The 12,131-nt window shown below is 48.4% G+C and overlaps 1 protein-coding gene across 1 annotated transcript in view; it reads left to right on the forward strand.

The window, feature by feature from the left end:
* Positions 1-3,628: 3,628 nt before the first annotated feature.
* TENM4 (teneurin transmembrane protein 4) overlaps positions 3,629-12,131 on the forward strand; it is a 398,484-nt gene continuing 389,981 nt past the window's right edge. The window contains exons 1-2 of the mRNA XM_023510159.1: positions 3,629-3,866; positions 8,110-8,379. Of these exons, the coding sequence (XP_023365927.1) occupies positions 3,644-3,866; positions 8,110-8,379 (493 nt within the window). The 5' untranslated portion in view covers positions 3,629-3,643. The remainder of the gene's footprint in view (positions 3,867-8,109; positions 8,380-12,131) is intronic.

A 12,131-nucleotide genomic window follows, 5' to 3' on the forward strand; every position in this document is an offset into this window, starting at 1 on the left:
TATTTATTACAGCTCAATTCATAATTGCCAAGTCGTGAAAGCAACCCAAATGCCCATCAACCCATGAATGAGTTAACAAATTGTGGTATGTGTATGCCATGAATACTATTCAGCCATAAAAAAGATGGAGACTTTACATCTTTTATGTTTACTTAGATGGAATTGAAATATAGTCTTAGTAAAGTATCTCAAGAATGAGGGTAAAAAAGTATCCAATGTACTCAATACTAATATGAAACCAATATATAAACACACACTCATACGAATGATAAAACACAAATATAGTCTAGCAGGGGAAGAGGGGAGGAGGAGGACGGGAGGGGAAAGAGGTTGGGCAGTTGGTGGAGGAGGAAGGGTATTTGGTGAGATCTCACCTAATGTGCACCATGCAAGGGTATTCAGCACGCCCCCCTGGGTGAGGGACTCTCCTACAACTTGAACTTTACCTTAGAAGTGAGAACATTGTAACCTGAAAATGCGTTCCCTCATATTAATCTGAAATAAAAATAAATTAATAAAAAATGTTAAAAAGAAACTAATAGATATCATTTATATATATATATCTATATATATATATATATCAGAGGTTACAGCATGTTAATGTCTTCTGAACACTGTTTCAAATATCATACTTACACAAGGTAATATGGAGGGCAGATTCTTGGTTTTAAGGCCAAAGAGTGGCTCAGACAAAAGACTGGGGGCCTCACAACTCAGGAAGAGATCATGTTGCTAGAATCCTCTGCCAAAAAATAAACTAAGGGCTTCTGGAAAAAATAAGAGGAAGAAGAAAGAAACCAGAATTGATCCCGAAGGCTCAACAGGGCTGGCTAGAAGGCATAAGCATGACAATGTCATGACTTCTGGGCTTCAGAGATTCCTCTGGCACAGCCTGTGCAGGCAGTACCACCTGGCAGTACCACCATGCAGGCAGTAACATCTGCATGCCAAGTTCAACCCTTAGGTCACCATTCTGGCTCTGCCACTCAAGAGCTGTATAACCTTAGGCAGCATGCTTAACCTCACAATTTCTCATCTGTAATTTGCAAATAATCATAATATCTATATCACAAGACTGGTGTGAAAATTAAAGATGTTATCATAGATAATAATAGTAAAAACATTCAACAAGTATTAGCTATTATTAAAACTATTATTATGAGTGATTATTGACTAGTATTAACAATGGCTAATATTTATTGAATGCATCTTCGTATTAGTATCACCGCATTATTGTCACTCAGGGGTAGGAAGCAAAGGGTCAGAGGCAGCATTTGCCATAAATCCTCATCCAAATTATACCAGAACAGTGCTTTAGGTCAAGAGCTAGTACTGGGTCATGATATCAACATAGAGAGTTATAATCAGCCTTTTTAAAAAATGAAAGAGAATGGGACAGGAAATATCAGAGTGCATTGCTTAGCATGCAATAACTTACATGAATCTTTTGTTTCCTTTTTATACAAATAAACACACACACATACACGTCAATGTGTGTATTGGTTCACAGTGTAAGATGTTTTTCTAATTATGAGTTGCAGTCAAAGTTTTAAAGACCTTGGAGTAGAAGGTACTGTCACCAATATTTCTCATGGTCCTTTCAGACACTCAGGGGACCATTGTCCTGCATTGGGAGGCTAAGCATCAAGATGGTAAACCTCAGAGCCCTGAGTTTGGGACCCAGTAACATGATTTGATATCTGTGTTATCTTAGGTCCTGCCCCTTCCCCTAGCATTGATTTCTAGGGGTATTTTGAGAACTGGGATCCAAAAATTGTCACTTATCCATCTCAACTGGCTCCAGGTACAACCCTGAGGCATGGCAGTTAGAAACAGTATTACCACTGACTCACCAGGTGGCCTTTGGCAGGAGACCATCTAGCCCTGGGTCACTGTTGCTCCACCTATAAAATGGGGATAAAAATAGTTGTTGTATATGCTTCACAGTTATTATGAGGCACCAATAAAATCACAAATGTTTGCACTTTTTGAAAAATGTGGCTCTTCAAGCCAAAAATCTGCCTCTGATGTTCATGATCAAAGGCAGAACTAGCCTCAGACCAAATCTGACCCACCAGTGTGTTTAGCCTGCCAAGTAATGAAATTTTTGAAATTAAAAATATATAATGGATAACATATAAAAATCATACATTTCACATCCAACTTTCCAGCTCGTATTAAAATTTACAAGACCCCTCCCCCATCACACTCTCACACTGTCCGCAGACTGACAGGCACAGAGCACCCACTGCTGTGGACGGACCCAGCTGTCAGAGGCTCCACCAGACAGAGACCTGATGCTTGGCATTATTTACTGTGGCCCTTGCTCCACTATTTCTCTAATAGAATAGTGAAGCGGGGGAATGTTTTGTGTATCCTCGCTGCTGTGAAAGATGGAGCCGTGGAAAGCTAGGATTGAGAAGGTTGTATGCTTCAGAAGAAATATGAGATCTGGTATGTCTTTGTGGAGGATATTCTGTTTTCCTCCCGTTCTGATCTCCCAACCCTGTGGGGGTTGTCTTCACTACCTCAGAGCTAAAGGAAGACATCTGGAGGGAGAAAGAGGGTACTATCACCACGAAGAAATCCCACATGTCAGTGTAGGGCAAAAGTGTCAAGATGGGGAGAAAGAAAGGGTGATTATGAGCTTCCCATCAGACACCTTAGCAACACCCAAATGTATGGGCAGGTGCTGCCCAGGTACCGATGGGGAGGTGCCTGGAGGTGAAGGACATACTCTGAGCAGCTGGAAGGGCATTTTTATGTAGTAAGACTCAGAGGGAGAGGCTTCAGGGAGGCATAATGGGATAGCAAACACTCAGGCTTCAGAGCCAGACAGACTTGGATTCCAATCCTGACTTTGTTACATGCTGCCTTTGTGATCTTGAAGGAGGTTCTGAACTTCAGTTTTCCCACCTATCACTTGGGGTTTGGTTAACTGGTTGATTAGACAATGTTTTTAGGTGTCTCCTACACACCAGTCTTGCTGTAGGTGCTGTAGATCAGGGATGAGTAAAACAAGTAAGGCATCTGCTCTCAGGGAAATTACATGCTAGTGGAAGGGAACAGATAATAAGCAGTTATATAATGATCTGGTGGGGTAAGTGTGATTTGGTTGTTTATACCTTGGTTCGTTTCCAAAAAGGGTTGGCGAGAGTAATAACTTCCTGAGACAAATGATGATTTAATGAGATAACATATACAAAGTGCTCATCCCGGTGCCTGGATATAGTCATTCATTTCACAGTCTTAAGGAGCCAGTAATGTGATGGCAACAATATAGGCCTATTCTTATCTTGGGGCATTACTAAATACTGTGACTTCTGGCTTGTGTTGTCAGCGTCCTCGGGACCCGTGGCATCTTCACAGCGGATAAGCTGAGTAGCAGAAAGAGACAGCCATAATTAGAGGGCCTGGGTGCAAGTCTCCTCTGCCACGTGCAGGCTGGGCTGTGGTGGAGCCTGAGATTCTCCATCCGTGTCGTCGTGGGAGTGAATTGAGATTCCAGATGGACAGAGGTATTGCCTTTGCCTCTCTGGGCCGGAGCTCACACCCTTTCTTTGCCCTTTTGGCTCCAGATCACTCGGCCCTGAGCGCGGCGAGGACCCTGTTTGTGGATGTGGAGGAGCGCGGGCTGGAGGCCATGGACGTGAAGGAGAGAAAGCCTTACCGCTCGCTGACCCGGCGCCGCGACGCCGAGCGCCGCTACACCAGCTCGTCGGCTGACAGCGAGGAGGGCAAGGCCCCGCAGAAGTCCTACAGCTCCAGCGAGACCCTGAAGGCCTATGACCAGGACGCCCGCCTGGCTTATGGCAGCCGCGTCAAGGACATGGTGCCGCAGGAGGCGGAGGAGTTCTGCCGCGCAGGTGAGGGCAGGGCCGGCGGCGAGGCCTGGGCGCACCCGCGCCAGGGGGCACCCGTGAGCCCGGTCAATGCCAAGTCTACTGTATTTGGCGCTTACACCTGTAAAAGTCTGCTGTGTAGTTCATTCTTAGTTCATTTCTTTTCTTGCATAGTAAGATGGTTCGGAGCTGGGCTCCACTATCCCACTGTCTAGAGTGGAGTTAGGCTGCCCTCTGAGCCTCAGCCCTCCTCCTTAGACCTGACATGAGAAGCCCCCCTACTGTGTTGAATTGTGAGCATACCTCAGTGGTAAGCAGGATAGCACCACTTAAGTGCTGAATAAATGATAGTTCTCAGTTTTGCTATTTATTCATTCCACAGACAAATGTAGTATTTTGGTAGGGTCTTTGTGTCAAGCCCTATATGACCTTGAGAGGGAGATGCTCCTGAGAAGATTAGACCTGAAAACAGTATCTGGAGGCGATCGGGCCCCTGGCTCCTTCTTCACTTGCTAAACACAGTAAACACCAGAGCCTGTCCACCCTACCCTGCAAGACCCTTCCAATCCACCCCTTCTCTCTACTCTCTCTGCTGCTTTCTGCTTTCCCACCACTATTATCCCTCTCGGACAATTAACTATAATCACGTCCTCTACCCAGAGCTGGTGACTTGGGCCATTCTCTGCACTGCAGCCAGAGTGAAGCTCAGGGAATGCTTCCATGTACCCTTAAACTAAGCTCCTTAACCCAGCATAGAGGCCTTCCCCAAATCCCTTTCTGCCCTGTAGCCTCCACGTCCCCTGCCGCTCCACCACCTACCACTCATGGTCCCGCCCAGTGAACTGCTCGTTGTTCCACCACCTGCTTCCCTGTTTGTTTCCTACCCTGCTGCCTCGAGGATTCCTGCAGAGGTCATGGCCAATCCCTGATGATTTATGCAGCCCTCTGACTCTTCCCTGTCCTCCTCTCTACACACAGCATCAGCCAAGCATTGACTATGGAATTAACACATATTTTGAGAATGTTCCTTAATCCTTATGACCAGCCATTTGCCCCAGATCCCAGAGATAAAAAGGAGCTCATCACACACAGCCCACCGATGACCTTTTCATTGCCACTCTCTCTCACAGGCCAGGACCCACATGAAAGGTGACCTGTTAGCAGAGCTGCCTCCCAGACTTGGAAAATGAGGGGTCTCTTTCCCACCTTGTGGTTAAGGCTCAAACTCTGGCACCAGGCAGATCTGTATTTGAATTCTGGCTTTGCCGTTCTCACTACTCTAAGCCTTCTCCCCTGTGCAAAGGGCTAACAGGACAAAATAGGAAGGTCAGGAAGACCGCAAAGAAAGCACTGATGGTAGTGCCTGGTGAAGAGCAGATGCTTCGGAAATACTGCCCACGGTTGTCGTCTCTGGGCCTCACTGGGGGAAGAGACAAAACAGCTTCCAAGATTTCCTCTAGCTTTGTCCTGCCCATGTGTGATAGAGCTCGGTGAGCCTGCTTGGCTTCGATGCTAACCTAGCCTGTGTGTCTCGGTGAGCCTGCTTGGCTTTGATGCTAACCTAGCCCCTTTCTTGTCTTTGTAAACAGAAAACTAATCTCATCTCATAGGCAGGCATGCATGTAGAATGTACAGAATATTCTCCCTCAAACTATCATGCTGCATCCTCAATAATCCTTTGAAGGGTGTAGGTCATGGATTATCACCCATTTTAAAGATAAGAACATTGAAGCTTGGTGATCACCAGTACAAGATGGTACAGCTAGATGTTGAGTTAGGTGGATTTCCAACCATGCCCAGTCTGCAGGAACAAGGCCAAAAGGTTATAAAGCAAACAAACCATGAGGACTTCTCACATATGATGCGATACATCTTCCAGACACATCGGAGGGGCTGGTTCACCCGCATTGCTGGTTCACCCGCATTGCTGAGCCCTTGGAATTGGCCCTTACCATGCATTTCTCCAGCCCCGAGACATCTCAGCTCACTGGTCTTGACAGTGAGCCTGGCTGCATAAGAGGGTCTGCAGGGCAAGCCATATGGAAATCAATGCAGCCCAGGCTGTTTATTGCAACTAAATTTGATTTTTCACTTAGTGTAGCACTCATTCTTCATAACATGAGAGTGGCCTCTCTCGAGAGGGCTGGCCCAGCAGAGCACAGATAGGGCTGGAGTGGGGCTTGTTGATCAAAGAGCTGCCAGGGAGTGTGAAGTGCAGGGAGGATGGGAAGCAGACTGAAGGATTTAGGTTCCAATGCAGAGTTTTCTTTTTCTTAGGAAGAGGGGAAAATAGGAGGGCAGATTGGAGTATGGCACAGGGGAGTGATATACAAAATGTTTAACATCTGGTCTGGCCCAGCCCCTAGCCAATCAGAACGTCTGCCTGGCCAGTGCGCAGAGCCCAAAGGCCCCTGCTGTGCAGGCCTGCTGACATTAACCATTTGTTTAGTAACTGGGTTATGGGGAGATGGAAGAGGGTGGGTAGGAAAGGGGGTGGAGCCAGAGCAGAGGCTGGAAGGCACTGGATGTGGAGGGAGGCACGGAAGTGGCTCAGGTCCCAGTTGTTTTCCAGCCAGTACAAAAAAAACTTCATGACTGTAATTTCACATCATGGCTGTGCAGCATAACCAGCTGGGTGGGGTTCGGGGCTCACCTCCTCCCACTGCCCCAGCCTGCCCCAGGAGCTTCCCAGCTGCTCTCTCCTCTCTCCTCTCCTCCCCCCTTACCCAAGGCCCACAGCACTGCCAGGGCACGTGTGTGTGTGTGTGTGTGTGTGTGTGTGTGTGTCTGTCTGTCTGTCTGTCTGTGTGTGTGTTTAAGTTATACAGAGCGCACTGCATGCAGCAGAAGTGATAGGTCTTGGATACAGAGATGGCTAGCTCACTTAGGGAGCACAAGGGTTCCTTGGTAAGAGTGAGCCACACAATTATAATTGGCTGCCACCTCTGCCGGCTTCCTTCTCACCTCCCAGCAGGGCCGTTTCTTCTCACTTTCCTGTGGGCTTGTTGTATTTGGCCCTGGTTGCAGGATGCCTTTAAACTGGGCCCCTGCCTCTCTGTCTTCTCACTCTGCTCTCCATGTTTATTCTCCTCTGAGCTTCCACCCAGACATTCTACCTTCTGCCTCTGTGCTCCCATAACACTCTCTGGGAGGGTTTCCACTTTCACCTTTAATCCAGTGTTCAGTTGTGTTTCAGAGCCCCCACCTGACTGTGACTCAGTAAAGTCAGGGCCATGCCCTACTCATCACTGTATCTCAGTAAAGGCCCAGGCCAACTTGAGTTGGCTTAACTGTGGCTGCTGTCTGAGCCTAAGTTCATTCCCCAGATGGTTGGTTAAACAGTGATGTGACTCTTATTGCCTTTGTGCACTTCCTCTCCCCCCTCCCCCCCCACCGACACTCCTGGGAATATTACAGTATGGGTGAAGCTGTCCCTAAACAGGCATTGAATTGACATTCAGAAGTGACAGGGAGGCTGGTTTCCCATTAAGTCAGCATTCCCTTTGTCTTTCAAATACTAACATGCCTCCCCCTCGTCTTCCCCCAACCTCAGTCCTAGGCATTGCCAGGCCCTTCCCAAGGCCTCCGGAGACCTGCCACTGCCCATTCCACACCACAGCCCCCAGTGGGGTGAGGAAGCAGCAGGCAGAGCCTCCTTCCTTGTCAGAGGCTGACTTTCTCTGCCAGTTACCATCTTCTTCACTCTCATGGTCCAGGCTTTCCTGACCTAGCCAGAAAGGATCTTCTGGTCCCAGAGGAGCTGTTTTGGTCTCACTGACAGGGCTTCTGCACTGTGCAGGATGTGCTGACAAGTGCTCCCTGGAAGAGGAAGCCTGATGGCCACAATTCAATTTAGTAGGCATTTAATTTTCCAAGTTCTGTATTCTGATCTAGGCTCCAGGATTTAGGAACAACCAAGACGTGGTGTCTGCCCTCATTGAGGTGACCTCCTTCAGAGGAGACAGACCCTTAAACAATTTTATTGTGCAGTGTAACTGGGGCCAGGCCCTGAGAGGGGGTTTGGAGGATGAAGCAATGACTTCTGCACAGGTGTAGGTACTGGGGGAGACTTAAAGGCTATGGAGGATGTGGGCTGGTGGGGAGATGGCAGAAAGAGCCCTGCAGGCAAGGCGATTTCTTGGCAAAGGACCACACCCCACACAGCCAGTTCAAAGAACAACAACGAATCCTGGGGCCAGGGCACCAGGCTGCTGGTGGGCAGACCTTTCTCAGCACCCTAACCAAGCTCACCTGTGTTTCTTCCCAGGCGCCAACTTCACTCTGCGTGAACTGGGTCTGGGAGAAGTGACACCCCCTCATGGGACCCTATACCGGACTGACATTGGCCTGCCCCACTGCGGCTACTCCATGGGGGCCAGTTCCGATGCTGACATGGAGGCCGATACTGTGCTGTCCCCTGAGCACCCCGTGCGGCTGTGGGGCCGGAGCTCAAGGTCAGGGCGCAGCTCCTGCCTGTCCAGCCGGGCCAATTCCAACCTCACGCTCACTGACACTGAGCACGAGAACACTGAGACCGGTGAGTGATGCACGTGGCCTGTGCCAGGTGCCTGGGTTGCAGGATGGGGTTTTAATTACAATACTGATTTTCTGGTCCATTGCTTGGGGCTCTGGTGAAGCTGGTGAAAAATTGCTTTGTTCTCCATGGTCAAAAGTCAGAGCCTCTTGCTCAGGGACATGACATCCTCACCCTTCAGTGGTGTGCCAGAGATGGGGTCACTGCCCTCTTCTTCTAGATTAGGGAGGCATGTAAGGGGCTGGGTTATTGCTTACAAGGTGCCTACTTGTGTGTGAGCAGAGGGAGCATGGGACAGTGGTAACAGATCCCCCACAGCTGTCCAACAGAGGTCCTGTCCAACAGAGGTCCTACCTGAATCTGCTCTTACTGCCTCCAGCCTCCAGGTACTCAGCAGTCCTGTCTCACCCCAGAGGATGGCTTCCAAACAAAAACTGTCACTGCAGAATAACTTAAAACTTGAAGTTAACGGTAGATGTTGGTCAAAGGGTACAAAGTTTCACTTAAGAAGCATGAGTTTGGAAGGTCCGTCGTACCACATGTTAACAATATATATTTCAAAATTGCTAAAAGAGTAGATTTTAAATATTCTCGTCACAATAAAATAAGTGAGATGATAGACAATTAGCTTGATTTAGTCGTTCCAAACTGTGTGTCTACATGTATCAAAATGTCATGTTGCACCCCATAAATATATACGATCATTAGTTGTCAATTGAAAATAAAATAGAAGGGGGAAAAGAAAACAAGTAAATGTTAAAAATTAGAAGTTGAGGTTTACTTCAGCTTCCCATGATCTGGTGAAGTGCTCGCTCCAGGCGCCTTATTCCACTCTCCTCCCTGCAGCTCCTCCCCAAAGGCCCAAGAGGTGCTAGGAGAGAAAAAGATGCCGTCCAGGTTGCATAGTCCCTGATGGAGGAAAGGGAGCCGGGTTTCAGAATCTTACTCCTTCCTCTGGGGACCTTGTTGGCCAGTGGATTCTGCAGGGCTCTGAGTGCTACCTGGAGCCACACCTTTCAGGGAACTCTCCCCTCCTGTGCCATTCCACCCCGCGGCCCCTGGGAAGCTTTGCCGAGCTGGGTCAGCACAGAGGATGGTCCTGCTCAGAAAAGAGAAGACAGAGAGCGGCAGAGCCCAGAGACAGCCTGGCAGAGTCTTTTGTTTCTGGGAGGCCAGGAAGGGGAGGCCTTTTGTTTCTGGGAGGCCTCAAAGTGGGTGTGAGGAGGAAGAGCAAGCCAGGTGCCAGGGCCCCCTGCTGGCTTCCACCTCCACACACAGGGTCCCAGTGACTCCTACCCAGGATCAGGTAGGGGCCAGGTCAGAGATGAGGGCTTACAGGGCTTACACGGTTTAGTCTCTGAAAGGAGGCTCCATCTGAGTTGTGCAAGACCAAGATTGATCTCCAGTTTGGGGATCAGGCAGGAGACCAGGTAAAGTCAGGGTCAGGTGGGGAAATTTATCCCCTTTAAGAGTCAGGCACAGCAGAATTCCAAACATCCACTCTGCCACCAATCTCAGAGGACACAGATGTTTTCCTCGAGAGCCTGTATACTTGTCCAGGTGACTCAGGCTCTGCTGTGGCAACATCACCCTCCCCTGACCCCAAACCAGCCCTGTGATGGGGCCATGCCCTCAGTATCTGAGGAGTTTCCCTCTCTATGTGGGAAGCTATCCACACTCCCTCACCCACCTTCCCACCAAGGCCCACAGTGAGCCTGCAGCCCACCTCCCCACCCTACCATGCACTCACCAGAGAACCAAACTGAAGGGCAGTGCAGGGTCTGGTGCAGAGGACATGGGGTCTGTGTGCCACCCTACCACTGAGAATAGGAACCTCAGGTCCAGCACTGGCTTGGAGTGTGGCACTGGGTGAGCTGTGTTCTTTCTCTGGTCCTCAGTTTCCTCATCTATAAAATAATAGTTTAAATGAAATCAGTATTTCCTGTTTTGCAAATACTAATAGTTCTTAGATGGGAGAGGGAATTTTCTGTGTTTAAATAATGTGGGTTATTGGGTTACTAGGTTACACAAATTTGAATTAATTTCATTACTGCAGGACTTCTCAGAGCCTTTGGGTTGCTAGCGTGTACACTTACGGGATAAGTAATCAAGGAGAACTATAGGGAGAGTGCTCCACTGGAGTTTTTTGACCACTGAACTGTATTCTCTAAGCATCTGATGGGCCCAGTGTTTTAATAAACACCTTTTGAGAATAACTGAGCCTACTGACCTGTAGGCTCTTCTACAGATCTAGAAGTCTGTGATTCTCAGTACATGCATAAGATGAAGCCACACAAGAGGAAATGATAATAGCAACATACTAACCTCAGCAGAGTGGAAACTGTTTTAGATGTATGACCTCATTTACTCCCCTACAACCATTTGAGGAAGGTTTTATTACCCGCATTGCACAGAGTAAGGACACTGCAGCCCACACAGGTGACGAAACCTGCATGGGTCACACAGCTAACAAGATGGGATTCAAACTCAGGCCTGTCTGACTCTAAAACCTTGACTGTTATAGCCCTGCTTCCAGTGAATTCCCTCTGTAGCAAATACTTAGGCTGTCTCTTCTGAAGGCTTCTTGCCGTGGTGACAAATGATCATTTTCCATAAAAACATGACAGAGTGAGGTATATACCGCCCACATTATTGTATATTCCCTGAGAGCTGAATTACAGTTGAATTAAACCTCTGTTAGGTGATAATTACACATTTAACTAGCCTGAAGGGTTTCAGCCTTTGATAATGGAGGCGGGGAATGGGTGCCTGCTCCCCAGGCCGTGTCCCCCTCTCTCTCTACCTCCACACTGGCCACAGAACTTGAGGGCTCACTGTGCTTGGAGTACATGAACAGGCAGAGGAGGTAGGCAGGTAAATCTAAAGAGGGCCCTTAGGCTCCACATCCCTTCCAGGCGAGGACTCCCCAAACCCAGACACACCACAGGTGCTGTAAGGCTCCCCCATTGGCTCCCATTTAGGAAGTTAAATTAACAGCTTTGTTATACAGTACTGGGTCTAAATAATGACAGTGATCTTAGGAATGGCTCACTTTGATTCACCCATTAGCCTCCCATTCCTTTGATTCACAATGTTACCTCTCCAACTTCTAGGTGAGAAACTGAGGCACAAAGAGATAAAGAGTGTGCACAGGCCACATGTCTAGTCTAGCCAGAGCAAGGCTCTATCACAAGAGTCTGGGTTCCTTTCAGGCTCTTCCTTCTTTCTCTAGTCCCTCCTCTCCTCTTTCCCACCCATCCTCCTAGCCCCAGCTCTCTCCTCTTCCTATGATAAGAACTCAGACCTTACCAGCAGAACAGGACTTAGCTCCACTGGCCACATCAGCCAGCACATCACTGTGGCCCCTTTTCAGGAGTGGAGGGAAGCCAGCAGCCACGTGCTGTGGCCTATCACTGCTATCACTTGTACAGGTGACAACTCCATGGCATCTCTGTTTGCCAGATGGGAAAACTGAGGCTCCAAACTGAGATATGATAACTGGGAAGTCAGCAAATTGGCAAAACCTAGATTTGAACTTGAATCTCTCTGGTGGCCTGAGTCCTCTGTAATCTGAGCCCTTTGCCCACCTCCACTGGAGTCAGCAAGAGTGTTGGACTCTCAGTTGGAGCCACCAAAAATGTGCCACTGAGTTCTCAGAGATTCTTACCAGATAAATACAAAATATAAAGCATCACCCCAGCAACCTCCAGCCACGGAGACATCGACTCTGCCTCCCCGGCCGGCCTTGCATTAGT

This window comes from Otolemur garnettii, unplaced genomic scaffold (genome assembly GCF_000181295.1).
Source record: "Otolemur garnettii isolate 467f Iridium unplaced genomic scaffold, OtoGar3 scaffold00001, whole genome shotgun sequence".
NCBI lineage: Eukaryota > Metazoa > Chordata > Mammalia > Primates > Galagidae > Otolemur > Otolemur garnettii.